At 40.1% G+C, this 25066-nt stretch overlaps 2 protein-coding genes across 2 annotated transcripts; one reads left to right on the forward strand and one right to left on the reverse strand.

Moving 5' to 3' along the window:
- Nucleotides 1-3912: 3912 nt before the first annotated feature.
- On the reverse strand, nt 3913-12029 carry LOC118775710 (calcium-binding protein 39-like). Its single transcript, XM_036525752.1, has 10 exons — nt 11832-12029; nt 11370-11475; nt 9519-9704; nt 8646-8810; nt 8035-8153; nt 7155-7323; nt 6580-6639; nt 6188-6253; nt 5877-6020; nt 3913-5654 (listed from the first exon to the last, which is right to left on the reverse strand). Exons 3-10 carry the CDS (start codon nt 9630-9632, stop codon nt 5463-5465), a joined length of 1029 nt encoding a protein of 342 aa, XP_036381645.1. The 5' UTR covers nt 9633-9704; nt 11370-11475; nt 11832-12029; the 3' UTR covers nt 3913-5462.
- A 3715-nt stretch (nt 12030-15744) lies between these two features.
- On the forward strand, nt 15745-22714 carry LOC118775387 (PHD finger protein 6-like). The gene is made up of 10 exons (XM_036525287.1): nt 15745-15838; nt 16947-17112; nt 17364-17465; nt 17896-18029; nt 18167-18213; nt 18459-18619; nt 19376-19519; nt 19884-19988; nt 20270-20403; nt 21971-22714. Exons 2-10 carry the CDS (start codon nt 16972-16974, stop codon nt 22107-22109), a joined length of 1107 nt encoding a protein of 368 aa, XP_036381180.1. The 5' UTR covers nt 15745-15838; nt 16947-16971; the 3' UTR covers nt 22110-22714.
- Nucleotides 22715-25066: the final 2352 nt, after the last annotated feature.

Below are 25066 nucleotides of genomic sequence, written 5' to 3' on the forward strand. Positions count from 1 at the left end.
TCCAATTCAACGGCATTATGAATTTATTTTCTTACACTGAAATGTTTGAGTGTGAAAGTTTTTAATGAAGGTAATTTACAGTTTTCCAGGTTCACTCTAAAGTTGTAATTTTGTCCACCCATATTGTCATCTTCTCAAGTGTATGAACTGACCAGTAAGAACAGGAGTTTTTCCCAACAGCAATAACATGGATTCATTATCTATGAGGCAAGCCTGTTATATTTTTAATGGAAACCATGGTGTGGGTGGAAGCAGATTAAAGGAAAATCATAATGATTCAGTTCATGTCCCCTTTCCAAAAATGGCCCAATTAGGCTATTTTGTTGAATCACAATTTTAATTTTAACATAAAGTTTAAAACTATTGTTTGTCTGTGATTATAAATACATAATTTCAGTGTCATTATCTTTGCTGACATCACGTAATTAAATATTATATATATTTTTTTACAAATATATACAGTTTTAAAATTGCAGAAAATTTGGGCACTTCTTACATTCAAGGGTATAGTTTCCTTTCATAATATGAATGTTAACACTGAAATTAAGTTGGAATATTGTTTATGTTAAGTAGCTTTTATTTATGTTGCACCTATTTCATTCAAGCCTCTTTTTGCACATGGCATTTTAGATTATTTTAGAGTTAAAATAATCTAAAAAGTTATGTCCCACATTAAAAAAGGAGTCATTTCCATGGAAAAGCAAAGAAACTTTAGGTGGTTAAAATTTCAACACAAGTAGTAGTTACACAACTGTACCCAATGTATCTGCTAATTCTGTAGCTGTTAGTCAGTTTTTCTTTATTACACTTTATTTGAGGAAAAAATATTCCACAATTTTTTTTTTCTGGTTGACCATAATATTTTATTAAGCATTAATTAAATGAATTCCATTAATTAAACTACAATGTTTAATTTTCTTACTGTTTTTTTTTTTTTTTCAGACACAGATTAAATGATTATACCTCTGTATTTTTAATTTTGAAAAGTTGGGCTTTTTAAAAGTTTTTTCCAGAATCTTAAATGCTGTAGTCCAAACAACAGTCTGTTGTAGAGAAGACATTTTACAAAACAACATACTTTCAGTGGACTGTTGAGTGGATTTAGGAGAAAAGGGGTTAAAATGATTTTTTAGTTACTCTAATTTATTTTTCATGTTCCTATTACACTACACAGGTATATGACATTCTGCTAGAGTCACACTCTCAGACTCATGGGGAGGAGTAAAAATGTGAAAAATAACATTCTGTCAAGTCAACTGTCAGTTCTCTCAACAAGCATTGAGTGATAATAGCTAACAGCTTTTTGTCACCATCAGTGCCACTAACAATGTGACAAACTTGGCTACACCAGCACATATATATAGTTCGAATCTTGAGTTTGATGTTTTCATTTATTTATTTAAAATGACTTTTGTATTAATTAGTGTTATAAAGTGGAAGGTAGGACAAAAGTAGACAAAAGTCTTTACTGAATGTTTTTTTTTCTGTAACAGAGATATCCCAGACATAATTTTAGTTTCTTGTTCAAGTCAAAGCATTTATTTTCTGCCATTGACAACAGATGTAAAATTAGCTTGCCCACTTCCAATCCTAACCCCAACCATTTTGTGTAAAATTTAGACTTTGACCTTATCTTTCAGTACAGTACAGCACAACATAAGACATACACTGTAGAACAGGTTAGACCTGATATATAACTACCTCATCCTGGCCTTTGTATAAACACGCATTCCCACTGTAAAATGCAAAATATAGCATTTTAAACATGAAACAAACAGAAAAAAAGCCTCAGCATAAGAATACACAAATTAGGAGCTCTGTGGTGCCAATAAACCAGGGGTCCAGTTTTATTCATGAAGCTAAATTAACCACAGCAAAGCAAAACGAATTGATGTCAACATCCTGTCTAGAATTCATCCTTTATATCTTTGCTTCCTCTGCAAATGTGAACAAAGATATATGTTTGATATAAAGAAATAAAGATACTCAACATTGTTAATTTATCTGCCAAGAAAACCTTGTCCAAAGAACAGTGTCATGCATATGCCTTGAAAACAGAGTGTAAGAGGAAACCACAACCTCTGCCCTGATGAGCTTCAAGTCTGAGGATTGGATTCCACCAAGTTTTACCTTGTCCTGCCATAACGCTTTGTACTGCACGACACTATTGAGAATTTCTGGATTTGGTGCACATTCATAAAACAATACACTGTGTAATACAGTTACAAAAACTATATATGGAGTGGTAATGTATGAAACCTTGCTGGGCTCACTGAAAACATTCAACAAGTATTAGTGATTCATTTAGACTATATAATACTCATCAAAGACAGAAACAAAAACAGGGATTACATAAAGGGCCAACTACATTATACTAAAATATACAATGGTTGTGGGTTTACAGATTACTTAACTGGTGAGTCATTTAGCCTGTTTTTACTTATATAAACAAGGAAAACCTTTTTTGCCAACAGTGGCTATTCCAAATAACTGGACCTCTGTATTTTCATGAAAAATCAACAAGAATATGGGGAGATGGAGGTCATTAACCTGATCTGTAAAATGCAGGTTAATTAGTGAGTTATGCTGGAAAAAAAACACTGGAAACGTTTTCTCCCAAGTAGACACTTTATTTAATCTACACAGACATCATTTTTTATTTGGAATATTCGGTTGTTTTGCTGCTGTTTTGGACTGACAGATTAAAAATCAGAAATCCAACACCACTCTATCACCTTTTATCCTGTACAAAACTTCATTTAGTAGATGTTACTCTTCTACCGTTCACCAACAGCACAAACAAAAAACCAAATGAAATCAGAAACAAAAGCTCGTTATTCATGTACAGGTCAAATCTGCTTCTAAGTCAGGGAGGGAGAGCTACCTGGTGCCACCTTTCTAATTACAGACCACATTTAAAACACATACCTGATTTATCTACTTTGGTGGGTTAGTAGGTCTGGTAGGAACTAGACAAAGGTAATACCACAAAGTTCCAAATTTGAATTGATTTATAAAATATATTAAAATAAATTAAATTGAATTAATTAATTAAAATGTATTTATAAATGTACTTATTTGTATTTCATGGTTTCTGTTGTCATCTCTGATGTTACCTTTTATACTGTTTTTAAACATGTCAGAAAGCAGCTGATAGTTTTAGGTTGCCTCCAACACCAGCATACAGACTGCTCAACAGCACATCAGATGTGAGAGGAACACAGATTTGTGTTAATTTAATTACAGTCCCTTCCACTTTCAACCTCATTAATGATGCCATTTTAAATGAAAGGAAACCGTCTTTGGACATAATGTTTATTCTTTCCATGCCAAATGTACATCTTAACATCTAACATGTTCCGAATTCTGTGTATACACCTGGTGCCATTTCTGAGCTGTGGAGGCAAGACATCTTGAGTGTGAATACATTTTGAACACAGAGAACTCCACACTGCACTGCTGTCAGATATTTATTCTATTTTCTGCAAATTACACTGGATGGTACATCAGACAATTTATCCAAGTTATGAGGTCATAAAGCCCCTACCCAAATTCTACTACATGGGAAATGAGAAGTAGTAATCTTGGAATACATAGTCATCTTCCCTTTTAGCATTTCGAGGCCATTTCACCCTGAAGGATTTTTCTTATGTTGCATTTGTAATCCACGGAAAGAGACTTAGAAGAGACTAATTTCAGTCACTGAGTGTTTTGGGACACATGAGAATATGAGAGAATATGTTCAAAATATTTTATCTTGGTATAGGGAATGTGCTGCACATTTTTAACACAAGTAATCAAAAATGATTTACTTTGTAGGATCAATTTCAAGTAGCATGCAGTATTTGTCTCAATATTTGTCAGAAAGGGGTGACAAGTTGTGATGCACATATAGTTTCTACTCATATAAAAATGAAAAAAAAGACTGCTTAGGAGTGAAGTTAAATTCTAGAGTCCTGGTTTACATGTTGTTAATCAAGCCTGCAAGGAAAGTACTGTCCTGACTGTACTGTATAAACATGAAACCAAAAACATATATACACACTGAAAATCATAATGAAATTAAAATAAGGACATTTTAAGCAGAGTGACAACTTCCCTTTGTCTCCTTGGTCTTTGTTAAGGTGATTATGTATTATTTGGAATATCAATTTCTGATTTCTATGAGCACATAACAATACAGACCCTAAAGGTCTGAACAGTTAACTACAAGAATTGCACTTAAACAAGACCTGAGTACTATTTCAGCACAGGAACCCCCCTAAATTATGGCAATTATCTGTGACATTATTTAAATTCATTTATATAGAATCTGGTGTCATGTTATCCCTACAGTATTCCACAGTGTTTACAACGGTAATATTGCAACTTATTCATAGACATGTCAATGTGGGTATTAATTCATTCCAGCTCCAATTACTGCCACATATAATAAGATTAAACAACATTCACAGTTTTTAAACATAAAAACAAAAAAACTTTTCCGAACCACAGCATAATGCAAAAAATATATTTGTATAATGGGCTAACTGTATAAAAAAGGCCAAGAGTGAAACCAATTACTGTATCTTAAATAAAGGACACCAGCCAAGGGATTTCCTGTGGAGTCACAGGATCATTTCAGAAATGCAACAGTTGAGTTGCTATGTACACTCTTACTCCAACATAACCCTGGTTTAAATACAGAAAAACACATATATACTTAGATAATTAGATTTGTAAAAATCGTTTTAGTCCAACACACAATAAAAAGATTGCTCACATGCACACAACACACGCCATCTTCTAACCTGTCTCCTCAAACCAGTCTTCACTCATACAGGCAGCGAGACTGAACAGATATATTCGTCTCTCATTTCCCCCCCTCCCTCTCGCTCTCTCTCTCTAGCACACATGCACAGGTTATCTGAATCAGTTTTTTTCTGTAGAAATGTTTTAGTTTAACAGCCATGGTTCTAGTTTTCTAAAAGCCACTGTATTCATACTATCTATCATTATGCATATTAAATGAGAATGGAGATTAAACAATGATGCGAGCTGCATACATATACTGTGGTGATTTGGATAACTTTTATGGAGTGTTTAGGGCTGAAATTAGGTTATTATGCATGATCTTGTATTGCCCTGTCTTTGAGGTATCACATGGTTGCTTTAGTTCCCAATTTTTTATCTTATCTATAATCATTCCTTTTCCTAAATTACTGGGGGTACAGAGAGGTGGGGTGTTCGGTCTGCAGTGATGTCTCCTAACTCTCAGATGATGCCCCCTGTGGAGGGGGGGGGAAACAATTTCACACTCCACTCTACTTCAAACACCCCACCAAACACCTCAGCCCTATCCCCCTTTCTCCACTGACGTTTCTCCCGTCTTCTCCCTCCATGCCCCCACATGCATACACCCTCGCTCATCACGCCCCCCATCTCTCTCTGTCGTACTCCAGTGTCTCCAGGCTCAGGCCCCCCTAAGCCTCTCCCTGAGTTGCGGGCCTCTTAAGGTCTCGGATCTGTTTGATCAGGTAGTTCTTCTCATCGCAGAACTGCTCGTCCTCGGACCTGTCTGTCTGGAAGCGGCTCAGGAACTCCACCAGCTTGGCCTGGTTCTTCAGCAGGATGTCCAGCACCGGCTGCGTCTTGTTGGGATTGGCAACAAACACCTGGAGACAGGCATAGATACGTAACTGCACTGTTAAATCTCTCTAACATACACACCTCATATATAATACGTATATACACATACTATGTACTGCACATGCAGTGAGGAGAAAGAAACAGAAGGATTGTGGGAATGCAATATAATTACTTATATCATTCATTCATTAGCAAATCAAAGAGCCCAATTTGATATTTGCACTCACACACGCATGCACAAAGAGTACCTTAAAAACATGGAAGGCTTCGAACTGAATGTTCCGGCTGTTGTCTCTCAGCATGTTCATCATTAGCTTCAAGTTCTCTGCACGGCTAATGTACTTGGTCATGACCGTGAAATTGTGTCTGTCCAAGAGCAACTCCCCCAGGAGCTAAACAGAGTTTAGAGAGATTGCAGAAAATTATTATAATATCAGCCCTGACTACTTTCCAAGATACAAGTGTGCCAAACAGCCACAATAAACAGCTGCTGATAGCATGCACTGGAATGACTATAAATGATGATAAAGAAAAGGAAGCTTAAAAGGGAAGGGCCTACCTTCAAAGACTGGCGTTTTGTGACATAATTATCTGAATGGAGGAGCTTCTCATATTCTGTAAACACCTAAAATTACAACAAAACTCATTTAAACTGCATGCAGAAAGGATGTACTGTGGAGGCTCTTATAGGGTTCACCCAATAAGCCCCAAAGAGGACAATGTGTTCTGATTCTGCACTGCCTGAGCCTGAGAAATTAGCAGGAAATGCATTCAAAAAAAAGTACAACATTAAGTCAGAATTCTCCCACAGGCACACATATCTGAAATATTTGCTGAAATCACAAGGGATGAGGCTATGAATACCACGTTTTCACTGATCCAATGAGAAATAACCTATTCAAATAAATTCACATTACAAAAAAATAAAAGCAACAGATGAAATGTTCTTACTCTGTCGTAATTTGTCTCCAGGAAATCGGCACACATGATCTTGTGCCTTGTAAGCAGATCCTCAAAACAAAACAGAAAACCACATCAAACAAGAGTGCATCACCAACACATTATAAAACCTCCTCTAAATAATGCCTTTTGAGAGGCAGTCTCTTGATTGCTTCCCTGTAGGACACTTTAGCTGGAATATGCACATATAGGAACATGGTTGGGAGTAATGGAATTTACCAGTAAGCATACATTACACATTACACTCAATGCACGCACTCAGGATCTTTTTTTTTGGGGGGGGACAAGCACAGGCTGAGACTCATGTAATACTAGATTCTATAGCTGTGGACTTAAACCTTTGTTAGCATATCAGGCCACTTCACCATTCATGAAGGAGCATGAAAAAGAGGCTGTAACTGACCACAGTGACAGAACAGCAACACACATCAGTTCCCAGTGGTCAGGTAACAGAGGGGAAGGTGGCATTTCAGGGTGGAGGAAGCGAGGTGGAAAGGGAAGGAGGGCTGACCAAGTTTCAGGCAATCGGGTCAGGTGACCCCCCAAGGGATCGACTGCCGCCTCACCTTGAAGGAGGCGAAGGCGTCGGAGGCGATGTCGAAGGTGGAGAGCTCCACGTAGTGGAAGAAACAGTAGAAGTCCTCGGAGAACAGCACGGTGCGGGCCAGGGGTTCGTGCCGCAAGCACTCCCGCAGCATCATACCACAGTTCAGGGCCACCTCGGTGCTCTCGTACCTGCACAGAGCGGCGGCCGGTTACTGCTGGGCAGCATGCCCCACGGGGGGGTGGCGGAGGTGTGCATCTGGGAAGGTTACGGTGCAAATGTGTACGCCTTTGTCATGGGTGGGAAAGGAAGTACTGAGCAAAGAGGTCATGTGTGCTTGTGTGTGTTTATGAGTTTGAGTTTGTCACGGTATCATAATATTGAACTTTGATACTACTAAATCATTACTAAATCACAAGTGATGAGTTATGGATATGATACCAGTTCATTTTCATGATATTTCATATCTTTTCAAAACCAAAGCAACAACTAAGAAATATCTTGAACACTTAAAGCAAAGGAACATTCCTTTAATAAAGGTGAACAACACCAAATGTATGTCAAACAGTGCAAGTGCAGAAAATGTCATTTGCATAGAGCAAACAGCAAGTGTCCATATTTCAATAACCATTAAATTTAACAACCTTGCATGAACATAAACGGAAGCTTTTCTTGTTAGTAACTGCAAAGACAATTTTCATCATACAATTACGTCAGCTCTGCTCCAATACTGTACTACTGAATGCATAGTTAGTTAACCTCAGCTGTTTCTAAAATTCACTGTCTCAGTAGTATTTAAGTATTGGTATTTCTGACAGCCTTAGTGTGTGTGAGTGTGCATGTGCATATGTATACATAAAGTGTTCATGTGTACAAATGGGACATGCATGGAGGAGTCTCACCCTTTGAGAAGCATGAAGAGGATCTGTGGGTGTGAGGAGATGTACTCCACAGTGGGCGTGCGTGTGCCAATCTGACGCCGCACAATGTTGCTGAACAGCTGCACCACATCTTTCTTCCCCTGATGTTCAAACACCACTGTTTACAGACTACTTACATAATCCATTCAGAGAATAAGAGGCTTGGAAACTTTTTTTCCTTCTGAACAGTTCTTCAGATGTTCAAAGCTTTGAACTTCTTAATTCATGTTTGTTAAAACAAATAAAACAAACCCAAAAAAAAAAAACTCACTACATACCAACATGTTGAATTCCCAAACAAGCACTTTCATAACTTCCCTTACAGACACTCATAAATTCCTTTATAAACGCTTACATAAGCTACATCAATTCGTCTGTAAAAGACACTCAAAATGATACCTATGGCCTTCCCATACCAACACACACACTCACACACACACACACACACACACACACACACACACACACACTCTCACACACTCTCTCACACACTCTCTCACACACTCTCTCACACACTCTCTCACACACTCTCTCACACACACACACACACTCACACACACTCACACACAGAGTCGAGGGCGCGTCGCTCTCACCTCGAAGTCGATCCTTTGCAGGTTGGCGATGAGGGCGATGAGCAGGTTGGTGTTGTACAGCTCCTGAGCCAGCTGCGCCACCGCCTCCGTCTGCGGCTCCTTGTCACTCGTGCCGCACAGCACCTCCTTGAGGGAGGCCAGGCTCTTTGACACCTCCTCTGCCACCTGGGGTGGGAGGGACCCACGCGTCACTGTCACTCCCCAAGCGCGCGCATGCTCTGGAGTCCTCACAAGTAAATCACCTCTGCAATAAGCGTTTGTTTCCCCACAAAAGTCACACAGGGCCTTTGTGTATCAGTGGCATTAATTTCTACAAAGACCAAAAGCACACCAGCCACACAAAATTCAGCAAATGTATATAGTTGCTTATCCTATTGAAATGCTGACATTTCTTTAAAAATCTTTATTTACAAAATGCTTTAAAAGAATTTAGAATGACGAATTAGAATTACAAACATAGCACATGCTCAAGGACAGGACTTCAAATACTGTAGTATCCACAAATCCCCCTGATGAAATCCGCCCAGTGACTTCTCAACTTGGAATGGTGATGCCACACAGATGCAGAAAAAGTGGTTTGGTTATTGGGCATCACCACAAATAAACACATGCAAACAGACAAGAACTGATAAAGATAAAGATAAGGATAAAAACCAATAAGAAGACCCCATCAGAAATGCCTCTACGTCAAGACATTGGGAGACTGATGACAGATTCAAACACACAAACCACCAAACAATGAAAGACTTGTAATATTACGCTGAAACACACAGAATATCCAGTACCTCTTTGCAGAGTATCTAAAGGTCCCTGAAACACAAGAGTGGCAGAATGATGTCCACTCCCAGCACTGTTCTCAGAGAGCAAACTGACCTTCTCGCACTTCTTGCTCTCGGACGCCTCCAGCTTTTCCAAGTACGCTACATTCTCTTTCAAGCTCTTGACAATCTCTGCAGGGCTCTTCTGCGACTTTCCGAAGAACGGCATGATGGGAAGGAGGTGGGGGTGCCAGAGGCGGGATGAGGTGGGGCACTAGTGCCAGGCGGAAGGGAAGGGATACTGAAGATAGAGGGTAAGGGAGAAGATAATACAGAATGTTACAAGGAAAAAGGAATAAAATACCGAGTAGCTAAATACTGTGCATGCTGAGACGTGTGGTGAGACGTGTAACAAGTCTTTAAACTGAAACCACTGCATGTGGGAAGGGAAATCAGCATCCTTTGTAGCATCCTGTAGAGTAGTACTTACTACTGACACACGCTTCACTGAGGAGAAACACAACAGTCATCTCTGACACAAATATTGAAGCACCATTACTGCAAGTAGGCAAATTTGCCAGGCTTCATTGTGAAACACCAAACAGAGGCCTTGTAAAGGCTATGCGAGTACTGACTTACGATAAGATGCGTAACCACAGAAGCGATAAATTTACATTACCACAGCTTCTTTTCTGTTCTGGGTTTTACCAGTCAGAGTGATGCCAGACATCTCAGGTAATGAGTAACTGTGTACGTCACTTAAAAGAAAAATTCGCTTAGCTGATCACAGCTTGAGCGGAGCAACAAAGCGTCTGCGGCGCCCCGGCTGAAGGTAGCTTTGCAATCGTCTCATCCCCACTGGCAAACCCTCTGGGCGAATGACTTTTGAAAAATCATGCAAATAGTTCCCAGCAAAAGGAAGTGAGACGTGAGATAACGTGTGAAAGCATGATTCTATGCAGGGTTTTACCACTCACTGTCCCACGGTGGAGAACTGTTCGACCTGCATGGGCAGGTTGTGAGGAATAAACATCCAATCCAGAAGCATTCTTTGTATGGGATACTGACCAACACTGTGTACCTAGCTCCCTCAGAAAACTCACTGCTGTCACCAGAATATCATTTCTCATTTCTCAAAACTCAGATAACTTACACTCAACACGTCTAGTCACTTCATTTACGCTGAAACACAACCCTGTGCATGTCCTCAACTAAAGGAGTAACACTGCCACAAACAGCTGAAGGGAGGGGACAATCCAAGCGTCATTAAAAATGAAAAGACAGGAAATCATTTACTGACTATTTTATCTTTCCACTGTGGCTGCCGCGCGAAACAAACTGCTGAGAATGAAACTTTGCACTTCACACATACTGCGGCACATGTTCCTGCTATCAAAGCAATATCACACGTCTCTCCACTTGCACAGGAATATGACCGCGACGCTGCCAGCAAAACAAAAAGAGTAGTGCTCTTGCAACTAAATATGTTGGAAGTGTTAAACGTGTAGGAAAGTACACGCAGTACAGAGGACATCGATCCTTCTATTTTTGCCATCATCAGAAAGAGCTCCGTAGCCTTAGGCAACCACATGATGAGTACCCAACGATTGAGTCAATTGCAGAAATGCTTAATAAAAGCAAAAAGTATAGCTACAAGGAACTTGTTCTATATCTTGTTCCATTTATCAACAACGCATGTGGTTCCCCACGGGTTACAGTGAAGCTATAATTATACACTGCGCTGTAGATGCGGATTCTTGAAAGACCAGTTCGTTATCAGATTTTTCTTCTGCAACTTACTTCTGTTAACTTATCGCAGTTTAACACGAGCAGCGGCGCAGTAGCTGAAGAGGCTGTAAGCACTTGCTCTTAAAGGTATTACTTTGGACACTTCACTAACGCAAACTGACAGTGCATAAAAGCAAGTTAAAAGCTCAAGGCACATTTTGAAAACGACATGTCTTACCTAAAATGAGTCGAGGCTCCACCCACTTCTACAGAGTTGAGATAGGCGAGCGATACGAGCTGGTATTTTTCCAAAGTAATATCCGGTAACAGAACACAGTTGTCAACTTAAAACAAGAGGAAGAAACAAATAACTTCAGAATGAATGGTTTTCATCTCGCGTTAGCCCCTCATTCATTTTTCGCTACGGTAAAAGAAAAATCAGGCGATGATTTTAGCTTGTTATACATTTTCAACAAAATCTCGTAGTGATAGGCAGTCTTGCTAACGTTAGATAAGTTACACTAAGTTCAAGTAGACAGTCCAATGCCATTTTCGAATAACAACTGTAGTGAAAACAATCAAATCAAGGATACACAATCTTTCCTTTCCCACCATCCTACCAACCCAGGTTCCTAGGTAATAACCAAAGCTATGCCTATGAAGACAAAAGTATAGTTAGATAGCTAACGTAGCTACTCACCGAGCTCGCCTTTCTTAGCTAGCCAAGTTAGCGAGCTAGCTGACTACCAAACTGGCAAACATAAATGAAAAACAGAATTAAATAAATGACATTACGTGGCCATGCCCTGTTATCTTTTTGTCTTTTCTAAAGTCGGGCTTGGTTTTTATTCCTGCCCCCTTCCCCCTATGTAGCTATCTAGTTCTCTCACTACCTCTCCTTCCCTACCCACCTCACTGTCTACCTTCCCTACCGCACAGAGGCGGGGCTATTTGAAGAACTTGCGAGTCGCACACTGTTTGATTGACTTCTCATGAAGCCACTCACAGAGTTAATAGGAAAAAAGACTAAACAGAAACTGCCAATTCTCCGAAATACCTACTTTCATATTTTTATGTTCAGAATTGACAACATTGATATGACACAGTGGAATCTAGGAAATCAGGATGTATACTGAGCATTTGATTGGTGTTAGATGACATTTCTATGTAACTACCATTCTATATTAAATATATTATTTAATACTTATGAGATGTATTGCAGAGGGATGAGGTCATATAATTATTATTATTTTTGGCAGACACCCATATATTAGGTGATAGATCACTGGAAATCACAGTAGAATCATCAGACAAGCATATGAAACATACCCTCTATCATATTACTACCAAAAAGGCAGCTTGAACCAGTTTCATACACTTAATACAAATCCCCAAATGTAACTCCAGAATAAAACATGATGGTAACTAGTCATACAGCTGAAAAAATGGCAGACAAATGTAATTAGTTGACACATTAGGGCATATCTGAGTTGGATGAACAGAGATGCAGTCTGAAAGCGTGACAGGAGCTGTTGAATGACTTTACTGTTCTGACTGAGGTAGGCCCTTGTCCCGCAGCCTCAAAATAAGTCAGCCTGCAGGGAGCACTGAGAGACAGCAGGTAACAGTACACAGAGTTGTGTGGCTGAGGGCTCAATATGCCAAAATCAAGGTGTTGAAGCAGATACTGACTATGACTGGTGGCCAGTGTGAGGTGAGGAGAGGGACCTCCTGGGAGCGGGTGGGGACAGTGATATGAACAAATGACTTAACAAGCTAAACTTGCTTGAGAAGAAACAGGATGTTTTTGTACATTACCAGTAGATAAGTGAATAATCAATAAATGATATTGTCCAAGAATGTCTCTTTGCATGTTTGAATTTCCACAACAAGAGCCAGATGGAAGGTTTTGGTGTAAACAGCACAACATCTTGCAAATAATCATATAACAGTACCTATGTATTGCAATGGGAACCTTTCCTGCAGGTTGTACAAATAGAGTACATTAGAGGAATTCACACACAATTACAATTACAACTGAGACTCATCATCTTCTAGTCTTATCTTCTAGCTCTAGATGAAAACTGTAACATATTCATCATATATATATATATATATATAGCACACTTATATAATATTTTATACATATATACGTGTGAAAGTGTAAAGTATATATAAAATATAATGTGAAATTAAATTACATAAACTAATCAAAAGCTAACAAAGCTAAAACACAGCTGTCTTCGGCCAATAGTACAAGATATGGCTTTCAAAAAGTAATTGTCCCCTTACATTCAGTAATTTAAAAAAATCCAGTGTATCCAGCAAGTAAAAACATACCAAACAAGTCAAGAAAAGCAAGGTGCTTAAGGTAACATGAAAATAAAACTGAAAAATAATAGTGCAAGTTTATTGTTATTGTTGTGAATTTTATATCATGATTACATATTAACACCAGGATATTAACACCAACAGAACAAAAAGCAAGATACGTTTTTAAGAGGGTAATAAGGTTAATTCATGCTCCACCCAACCTGTCCAAACAAAGTTTTTAACACATTCATTAAATAATAACTGATAATGACTGATACCCAACGACAGAGACATCAGCCTTAAGGGTCATATGAATTGAGCTACTGAGCAATGATGAGTGTAAAAAGACACTGAAGACATTAGGGAGTTCATACCTGTCCAGAAATTCCAAATTCCTGCTTTTAGTTTGGTCTTGCCTATTGAGTGAACAGAAGGTCACTTGGGACATTATTAGTAGTACATCTGAAAAGGCTGCACAAAAAAATGAAAACTACAGGACACCATTGACCACATATCAACAAATGTCAACCCCTTAGACAGTGATGTGATAACTATTACATACATGTCTCAATAAACATGCAAGTGCTACATGTAGGTGCACTGTAGGTATCCCCCAATGGAGGGAGCCAAGTGGGTAGGGGATCTGAGGTGCAGTTTGAAGAGGTTGTTCTTTGGTTTGTGACAGAAGATAGCCAATGCAGAACATGGACTCCACTGTCATGACCGCTACAGGAAGCTCATGTACTACATTGTGGTCAGAGAATGTGACAGGGAAGTGTGGCTGTGAAGAATAAGTGTTGATCACATGTGAGTAAGTGACTCCAAGGTGTGCTGGAAAGATCCAGTGTAATGTAGTTTTTGGAACTACCTTGTTAGAATTTGCTACAGTTGGAAAAGGGAACTCATATTACTACCTCAGGATATATGTTGCATTTTTATCCTTTAATGCCTTTTGATGATGCACTTACAATGTGTACGTAAGTAGCAAGTGTTATCATTGAAAATTTTACATCATGCATTAGTTCCAAAACAGTGTTCTGAATTTTGGATTTGTCACTCCATATGGCCATTAATGTAATGTAGTTGTTTTGCTGCTTTGTCTAAAAGACTTATTTTAGTATCATCAGACATGATGGAAACTGAAAATGCTTAAAAATGCTCATTTGTTTCCACTTAACAGTAGCATAATCTTGGCTTTCTGTTAGATCTCAGTGTATCAATAATGGAGTGATACTATTGCAAAGCTGATGGCAAAACTGGGGAGAATTGAAAGGACACCTCCATTTGAGGGAGATGTTTAGTTCATCAGACACCTGCGAGTTGCTCAGATGACATCAGTGCAGCAGTGCCTATCCTGCAACTGCCACCCATTTCACTGAGGTGCAATGTGTGGCTTGCAGTACACAAAATAAGATTGACTTTTTCTGGGTTCAGTGCTGCTGCATGACTGCAGAGGTTGCCACAGTGAAATGAACCCAATGTACAAGATTCTAAACACATTTGCATAAAGGGGAAAAAGCTAGAAAGGTAGAAAATAGCATCTTCATCTTCATCTTCATCATTTTTAATGTTTGAGCAGATCCAGAATATCCAGAGCTTTGTGGCTTGTGCTAGTTAGTTGTACTAAGATTAGGGTTGTATGCCTCATAACTGTTTCTGAGTTTAAAGAGAAATTCTTGCATTTGGCATCATGCCAAAACAGAACATTCTACTATAATGAGTCCCAAAAGGACTCTGAATTAAGTCAGTGTTTGATTGTGCTTCTCTAGTAAGTCACCCTGCAACATTTACTATGGATGCAACTGGATGGGTCTGATTTTTCACAATTTAAAGTCACAGCGTTGTGTCTGCTTATATTCTCAGGGAGGTTTTCGTTTTATCTTTGACAATACACAGGCATTAAAGTATTTCATTTCTAATATGTGTAATACACCCAGACTATGAGAAGAAAAAAGCGAGTCAACAGCAGTTATCTCACTATTACATTTGCCCAATTTAGTTATTCATTATGACTGACAGCCACTCAAAAGTGCTCACCCTCAAAAATCGATGAAAATACTTTTTTCCTAGGAGTAAGCATGAACAAACGCGCTAAGATTGTATGCATATCACGGACTACATCACATCCTAAATGCATGCAGTTACACGACACCTTGGACGCTTTCCTCTGTTCCCCAGGCGGACACTGGAGAGGAGCCAGTGTGCGTAAAGCGGGGGTGTGTTTGATATGTCTGTCAAACGTGCTGTTTGCAGTACGTAGCCGACGTCACACGAATTGTGCGTGGTAGCAAGAGCCGAGAGTCAACGAGGGATCCTATCGCAGCACGAAGAGGCAAACACTCATATTCTACCCCGCCGCAGAGCAGCGTGTGAAGCACTGACAGACGAGTGAGGGTAAGAGATGTGTGTCTGTGTCGCCTTCTTTAGCTCTAGTTATTGCGGAGACTGGTAACACTGCGGAGTCAATAGAATCGGCTGGCGGAGCAGTTTTCAGATGAGACCCCCCCTTTCTTGGATGCTAGGCTAGCTAACCTTACCAGAGAAGCGGGGCAGCAGACAAGCTAGGTATCTAGTTAGCTATGTACTTAGCTATCTAACACTCCGTGCTGCTAGCTTGCTAGCACACCACAAACCCTAGAATGAATGAGATGTACCGTCAGATAGAAACTCATGTAGCCAGCTAACGAAGTACCTACTCAACGGTATGATTTCTCACTGACGTTTTACGGTCTGTTTCAGTTTTCGGTGTAGATTTGAATATCCGTTGGAGGCCCCAGCGATAGATGAGGGCCTGGCGGGTAGTGCTAAGAATTCCCCCCAAAATTTCCATGGATGATATTTTTTAGGGGGCGGAGTACCCCGTTGTTGAATAGAACATTGAAATGGTATAACAGCTTAAACATGACATTTGTCTGAATATATCAGGGAATGCAATAATGGAATAGTAAGAATTGCATGCGTCTAATTTGGATTTACGATAAAAAAACATTTTTAGAGCAGGAATTTATAGTTGGCTAGCTACTGGCTAATCGTCCCGTTTTTTGTTTACTCGGCTCCTCCGCTTGCACGTTGTGACTAGTTGCCGCCGCCAGGAACAGAGTTCGCGCTAGTTTTTGGACAACGGATCACATTTTTATAACGCGCTGTTCCTTCAAGAAGGGCAGAATATTCTCTGTTTAATTGTATGGTGACAGATCATAATTCTTTTTCAACATATAACATAGTGTGTCCTGTCCTCTCACAATTACTTTTACAACATATTATTGTAAAGGAATGGAGTCACTGCGAGCAACAATGATCTGGACACCGCTCACCCACTTACAAAGTTTACCTTCAATAATCTGCTTATTACACGCTGACAACAGCAATCCCATTTTGATTTACTTTAGTTTTAAGTGATGTATGTGAAATGGTCTGCTCTAGCCTGGTGGAGCTGTATTCTTTCCTTTCTTACTCAGTTTTACAGTGCTATACAGTACACTACTCTTATTTGCTGTGACAGAGAGGAGTGGACACGTCGCCTGGCCATGTCCAGCTCATCTGCGCAGAAAAAGGGGGCAGTGGCAAGGATGCGAAAGTGTGCCTTCTGCAAGAGCAACCGTGACAAGGAGTGCGGGCAGCTGCTGGTGTCCGACAACCAGAAGGTGGCAGCCCACCACAAGTGCATGGTGAGCAGAGGAAAGCAGCACCACGCTGGGCCAGACGGCGGGAATGCTTCCCAATGCACTAAGCTGCAGAACCAATAAAAAAAAAGAAGTCAAGTGGTAGAGGGAATAGCTCTGTGACTTGCCCTACATACTAAGACCAGTGGTTTCACACAAACTAAAGACTGAACAAGTAGACTGAACAAATCTTTAGAGAGGAGTTTATTTGTCTCGATTGCTTGCATTCAGCTTTTCTGGTTGGGTCTCTCCCTCAGCTCTTCTCCTCTGCACTGGTGACGTCACACTCGGACAGTGAGAACATCGGTGGCTTCTCCGTAGAGGACGTGAAGAAGGAAATAAAGAGAGGCAACAAACTGGTGAGGGGTGGCGTTTTTTCCATCAGCTGGTGTCTACCTGCTGCAGGAGGAGGTCATCGGTATATGACTTATATAACGTGTGCTTTCAGAGCTTGTGTACAGATTGTTCGGTCTGACGCATTAGCAGAGTGGAACACTGCATGAATACCAGTGTGTGGTGTTGTAGAAAGAGCGCTGGTCTCACTGGACACTTGCACTGAACTGAACCCAACAAATGAGGCAGAACACCCCTGGGTGTTCTCCCTTTGTACCAACGGCTTGCTGCATGCAAAAAAAAAAAAATGTAGAGTTAAAAATATCGCGAGGCCCTTTGGATTAGCATGTCTGCCAGTCAGATCATTCAGTGGCAAGAGATGATGTGACCAGCTGTCTCTCTCTTCCACTTTTTCACCCCTTCTGCGGTTCCCCTTGATTTGTTTGTTCTGTACAGATGTGCTCGTCGTGCCACCGGCCTGGTGCCACCATCGGCTGTGATGTGAAGACGTGTCGGCGAACATACCACTACTACTGCGCCCTGTGGGACAAAGCCCAGATCAAGGAGAACCCCTCCCAGGGCATTTACCTGTAAGTGCACAGTGCCGTGCCATTTCTAGATTAATTATATTTAATTGATTGACTGTAGGCGTATTTTGCTTTCTGTGCGGTTATTCAGAATTGTCTTTGTACTTTTCATGTCTTCCTCTGTCTCCATTCGACTTCAGTGTGTATTGTCACAAACACAGAGATGCCACACAAGACTCCAGTGAAGGTACCGCTGCTTTTGTGCTTTTCCATAGTTGTCATGTGTCCTTCTGCTTTGAACAAATTCAGGTTAGATTGTCTGTAATGGCATGAATATTTCCAGAAAATTCATATGGCAAACAATCACTACTGAACTACAGTGACACTTGAGTACAGCCAACCCTTTTAATCAACTTTACCTGTCCCCCAGTGTAGTTCAACCCACCTCTCCCTAAAGACCATCACAAACTTATTAAGCTTTTTCTCCTCTAGATGAACTGGATGTGACCAATGACTCAGACTCCTCCCCTCCACGGGGAAGGAGGCGGGGTCAGTCAGAAAAGGGGCGAGTCAAAGCCAGCTCACGTGGCCAATCAGAGGAAACCCGATCAATTTCCTCACATGGCACAGATGATATGGAGAGTGCCTCACATGTAAGACCTTGAATCCAATGCAACACCTTCAGTGTCAGTTCAGCTTAGAACCTTTAACATCCTCAGCCTTTGGTTTCTGTTGTTTCCTCACTGACAGCATATTAACAGTATTTACAAGCAGATTTTGTATCAAAGTATTCCTTGAACCCAAAAATGTTTTGCATTAATAGACACAGTTTGAGACCCTTTTCTGTCATCTAACATTCTAGCTATGAAATTTAACATTGTGGTGTAGTGCCACTATTGCATTCATTCAGGAACACCCTTGCACATACAAGTTGCCCATATGTAATCAAATTACTGTACATACTCATAATTTTATTGCTTTCTTGCACTTCAGATGAGTCAAGTGCAAGAATGACAAACTGTTGGGAAAAAGACAGAAGATTTATACAGAAAGGAAATTCTCTCATTGATAATGTAATGTGTTCATACAGAGTACTAAGACTGCACACCATATCTGCAAATATACCAACCTCATGACAATGTCTCCTGAGGCTTGGTTTGGTAATAGGAAGTTTAGCTTTTTTTAAAGGAAACTGTGCAGCATACATCTTTAATATGACATTTGATGGACTGCATAGTAGGGTTTTAACACCAGCACTCTGGACTGCAGTGTTGGGACGGTCTACAGAAGGCATGAGTTTGTTCACATTGTGCTTTACACCAAAAATGGTAACGCTTCATCCTCAGAACACACATGCGCATGTCTGTGGTCTGTTCTTGGGGTGAGTTTCATCTTTGCCTGTTCCGCAGCGGGACCGCTCTCCCCTTCGGGGCAGCCCCAGTGACTCAGGCCCCCGCTGTGGGTTCTGCCACGCCGGCGACGAGGAGAATGAGACTCGCGGCAAGCTGCACACAGACAATAGCAAGAAAGTGGCTGCACACTACAAATGCATGGTGAGTCAACTGTCTGATACAGTTCTGCACGGACGGTCTGAGGATGGATAATGGCTGTAGCTTGGGTAGATTCTTCAGGGTGTGTGTGTGTGTGTGTGTGTGATTGTCTGTCACCGGAAGTCCATTCCTTTGAAGATACAATATGTTAATCTGACATCAGTGTCAGACTTCAGTCTGTATTACAAATCAGTTTGTTTCATGTGTTTACACTCATTTTTGCATTCCCACAATGCGCTGTCAGCTGTTAAACCCTTTAATGCCATAGATTTGAATTTTGATTAATTTTGATCTCGACTTAACGTCCTCTCCAAATGAGGTTTGCAGGACTTTATTTTTGGTCTTCATTCTTCTTCTTTCTTGGCAGCTCTTCTCGTCCGGAACAGTCCAGCTCACCACCACATCACGGGCCGAATTCGGGAACTTCGACATCAAAACAGTCATCCAGGAGATCAAGAGAGGGAAGAGAATGGTGAGTAGAATGCAGACAGATTCATTTCAAGGAGCTTTCTGAAATGATGGATGAATGAGCCATGGACTTCAGTGTGTTGAAAGGCATTGATGTATAGACAGTAATTCTAGTCTGTATTTTTATAGTCTACAGTGCTGACCTGGGGGTCAGACAGGACCCTTATTAAAGTTATCATGAACGCCAAGAGTTTTCTTTGTATTAATAATACAGAAAGCCAGAAGGAAAAACCTTTGATGCTATCCATTGTAAATTGCTGATGCTGTGCTGTCTCTCCCTGTCAGAAATGCACGCTGTGCTCCCAGTTAGGAGCCACCATTGGCTGTGAGATTAAGGCCTGTGTTAAGACGTATCACTACCACTGTGGCCTGCAGGATAAGGCAAAATACATCGAGAACATGGCCCGCGGAATCTATAAGTAAGCACTGCAGATCACTGTCCTTTGCCACATTACATTACCCAGAGCAACTTACATAGGTTACAGTTCTTTACAATGTTATCCATTTATACAGCTGGATATTTACTGAGGCAATTGTGGTTTAAGTACTTTGCCCAAGGGTACAGCAGCAGTGTCCCAGTGGGATTCGAACCTTTTGTTTACAAGTCCTGCTCCTTAGCCACTATGCTACACTGCCCACATCCTGACTTCTTCATTGGCTTCAGGGTTTAAAAGGCTGAGGTGGATACAAGATTCAGTACAAAACTGAATTTGGCAACTGTGTTACAGAGGTCACAGATCATCTAAGTTATCAATTTACCAATTGATTAAGCTACCTGAATACCTGAAACATTTTAATTTAAATAGGAATTGCATATCGCTTCTCAGATGCATAGTTTTCAATTGCAGCTGCACTGTAGAAATGTTACATTGTATATGAGAGACATCATCGCCACTTCTACCTCTGCATAGCCCCTGTTTCAAATGTACCTAAATCACACACCAGCAAGACTCCAAACCTCTCCAGGGCTGTATCTAACTAGAGGGTAGAACAAATAGATCCCTAAGCGACAACAGGTGTGGTGGTTAGGGAGTGTATCCTGTAATTAAAAAGGCCGCAGGTTAGATTTGCAGGTGGGGCACTGCTTCTCTATCTCTGAGCAAGAAGTATAGGCAAAACCATTGAAGTAAATATTCACTGGTCTAAATGGGTGACATATGTAATCCAGGTTGCTCTGGATGAGTGAGTATACTGAAGAAATAAGTAATGTAATAGGTGACCTTCTAACAGCACTTAAATTGTACTAGATTAGTATAGCGTACTGCTATATGCCTATGAAAGCCAGTGAAAATGAGGAAATTTAATGTCCTAAATAGGCTATGCTGGCTCTGCACCCTCCCCAATGTAGACACATACAAGGACAGTGTGTAAGTCTCACTTACGCCTTACATTTCTGAAAGTCTGATGATTCAGTTAAATAAATAGGCCTATTGGTACTTTGTTTATACAGTATGTTTATGGAAACTTTTCAGTCACGTGTTACATTTGAGAGAGCCAATGTTGGTACAGAATTTACTTTTGTAAGCGCACCATGTTTCCTTAAATTGCCTTAAATTTCCTTAAATTTCTCTCTAAAATGACCCTGCCTCCTACGTGCAGTAGTATAAGAAGTGTATGAACTTATGCAGACACAGTTAATTTACGTGTACCTGAGTTTAGTATACAATGTAAAATACTAGGATGGTACTTAAAGCTTTTACATCCTTTTGGCAGGATGACTTCAATAATCCCTAGTATATGGGGAATGTAGAGCAAGTTATTATTTATACTATTGGTGTAGAGCGGGTGGGAAGTTATTTAAAGACGTTTTTGAAGAGGAAGGTAGTATACTTATAAAACTGCTAACAATGTACTTCCGTTGACTTTCTCAAATGCAGGACGACTGAAACTTAAACATACATGCTCCAGCATTTTTTAAAAGATATAATAATTGAGACATATCAGTATTAGCATAGAAGCTCACTGTGTTTTGACACTTTACTGCAGGCTGTACTGCAAAAATCACAGTGGGAATGAGGAGCGCGATGAGGAGGATGAGGAGAGGGAGAGCCGCAGTCGAGAGCGGGCCAACATTAACCACGGGGCCACCCAACCTCTGTACCTGCCCCAAGTCAACGGCAACTAGGTACAGCATGGAAAACCACACAGCCTTCCGCAGCGTGACCATCATCTGATATTTATCTACCCCCTGCAGACGGTGTTCAGCAGGCAAATGGACATGGGGAGTAAAGACAAGAAATCAAAGTACATATTTTTGTATAAAGTTCAACTAGTGAAATAGGGGGCCAGCTATCTGAATCTCTTGCATCTTTTGGTTGCCTCTGATAGACGCACGCTCTCCACCGAATGGCTGCAGAAACGCACACGTCACTCAAATGGCTTCTACCAAATTGGTTTTGTATGGAGTTGTACAAGGGTTTTTTTTTTCAGTTTCTTGCACATGATGAAGGTGGGGAAGTTCTGAGATGAGAACTGGTGTGGCTGATGTTCCATTTTGTCTCGATCTGGAACATGTGTTACTCACGCACAAGACAGGACTGTACAAAGTAATTGTTACATGCTCACTCTGTGCCCCACACTTTCTTTTTTTAAGAAAAAAATTAAAACTACAAAAAAAGTCGGGGCCCATATTATGGAGGCTGCCTTGTTTGTTCTTTTTTGCAGGTTATGAAATCAATTTTCTCTTGCCCTTTCTCAGAAGTACTCCTTTGTAATCTTTCTTCTCTTGGATCATGCATATATTTTATTACCATATTGTTATTGTAAAAATTCATGGCTTTTTCTTTTTATTCAGAGTCAGGATTAAAATCCACAAGTGACATGAGCTGCTTTTTAACAATGTGTAGTGCTTGTTTTATTTGTTGCACTCCCATTTTAACACCTTTTTTGTACACCTATATAACGTGTGTGTTTTAGTGGGATGTAGTGTTTATACACCTTCTGTGTATAGTTTATCTGATCCATTACTTGAGGAACATTAAGTATGTTTCTCATATTACTACCTCTTCTAAGTACTTTTTTGACCTGGATTCATAAGTTTGTATATGATTCCAGCTGTAGAATTTTCAGTAAATGTCACAGGCAGGGTGTGGGCAACTGGAAATAATGGACAGAAACATATGCACTGAATGCAATTCCTACAACATGATAGAAAGGTTTTAAATCACCTATAATCCTGTCAGTTAAAGTCAATTGACAGCCCTTTTTAGTCAAAGCACTGACCACTGAGACATTATTGTTCAAGCTGTACAAAACATCAATCCACCACTTACAAATAGTTCCCTGTTGAGATTTAATTAAGGGATCCACAGCCCTTGCACATCCTGTTACAGTCACAGTAACAGTGATTAGTTCCTGTAGCTGGGGACCTTGGTGCTTGGGGAGCTAGACATGTCTTCTGGTGTGCTTTGTGAAGGAGAAAATCTGTCAGAAATGCAGATCTTTCCTGTTAAACCACCAGTACTTTTAGCCACATTTCTGCAAGCAGTTTTTTCCACACAAGCAAGTCAATGGTTCCTCCCAACAGTAGGCACCAGTTATCTGCAATCTTACTGTGTAAACATTTAAGCAGTGGAGTGCAGACCAGTAGGGCATAGTAACACCACTTGCAGCAGGACATCCAAGCCTTATATCTACAAATGTTTACTGCCAGTCTGAAAGGAAATCAATGATTTTACCTTCATTTTTCAGCTACAATTCTAAGTATTTCATGGACATCTTTTATCAAAGATCTTTGTAAACTCTCTGAAATTGTAGGCCAATTCATACTTGTGGGATAGGGCTGCCCTCCACTGTTCTCTGTTGAACATCTTGATTTCCCTTCAGTACATTTGTTATCAAGGAATGAGTGGGTGTTTTATGTTGCAGGGGATCCAAAGTGATGAATATATCATTACTTTCAAAGAAAGGAGTCGTGATGTTTCCTTCAACTAACTCATTGGGGTAAAAAGTTAGTCATAAAACTACAGTATCAATGTTGCACCAAACAAAGGCATTCATTGACAACAGGGGTTCTTACCATTCTCCATGAGAACCCCACTTTATACAGAATTTGAGATTAACATATGTACCAAATTCCTGGGCACCTGATTCTGATATGTGAAGTATAGTGTAACCACAAATTTACGACTCCAGCTCTGTACATTGTTGGTGCCTTTAGCCACTCTTACTGAAAATGTATTGATCATTGTATGACTAATCTTTGTAATTCAGTGGAATTAATGGTTCTGGGTGGAACTTGTATAATGAATACCCTTAGGACAAGGAAAGGTAAAGATTTTAAGGATTGAGTGGGTGGAGTAATGTGGAGAAACTAGTCTGATAGTCACTTTTAAAATATCTGAGTCAAAAGCTGGACTTCCAGTTTGGGTTTATTTAAATGCACAAAGCAAATTTATTCTTTCTGTTCTCAGCCTTCTGTACTGTATAGCATTGCTGCACTTGTGCTGAGTACCGAGCATTCACGGTCACCAGGTCGTGTTGACAGAAATCAGAAATCATATATGGCCTCACATTAAACTATAACCTTGTGGTAGAAAAAATTATGTTATCCTAGCAACACTGTGTATTAGCATGAGCTCACTGCCAAAAGGTTGTATTAAGTTCACTATGCATGCTTAAGGTTATTGCAGGACAGGTGTAAGGGACCCAAGAGGCCTGGGTAATTGCCAACCTAAATTTTGGGAGGGCGTCATGTATTTTAAAAAATATAGCTTGGCTTGGTGTGAAAATATTGGAAGAAAAACCCAAGAAAAATTAAGAATGATTGAGAGAAATAAATAAATAATTGTGTAAACATGTGATTAAATCAAAAAAGAGATAAAGAGGGTGGACCCTGAGAGTGGGAGCTGGCAGGTGAGCTCAGCGATGGGAAGGGTTAGAAAAATGTATAAAAGAAGGAGGATTTGGGGTGCTATTTCAGACCTGGGTCTCAAGAGAGGGTGTGATTGCTTTGCTCCACGTGGACTAGCCTGGTTTACTGTATGTGATTTCTGATCCATATACAATAAACCTACTTGCATCAGACTTTGAGGAATAATTTGTATTGATTTTTGGAGACTGTTATTTCTGTATTTGATACAG

Source organism: Megalops cyprinoides, chromosome 3 (genome assembly GCF_013368585.1).
Source record: "Megalops cyprinoides isolate fMegCyp1 chromosome 3, fMegCyp1.pri, whole genome shotgun sequence".
Taxonomy (NCBI): Eukaryota; Metazoa; Chordata; class Actinopteri; order Elopiformes; family Megalopidae; genus Megalops; species Megalops cyprinoides.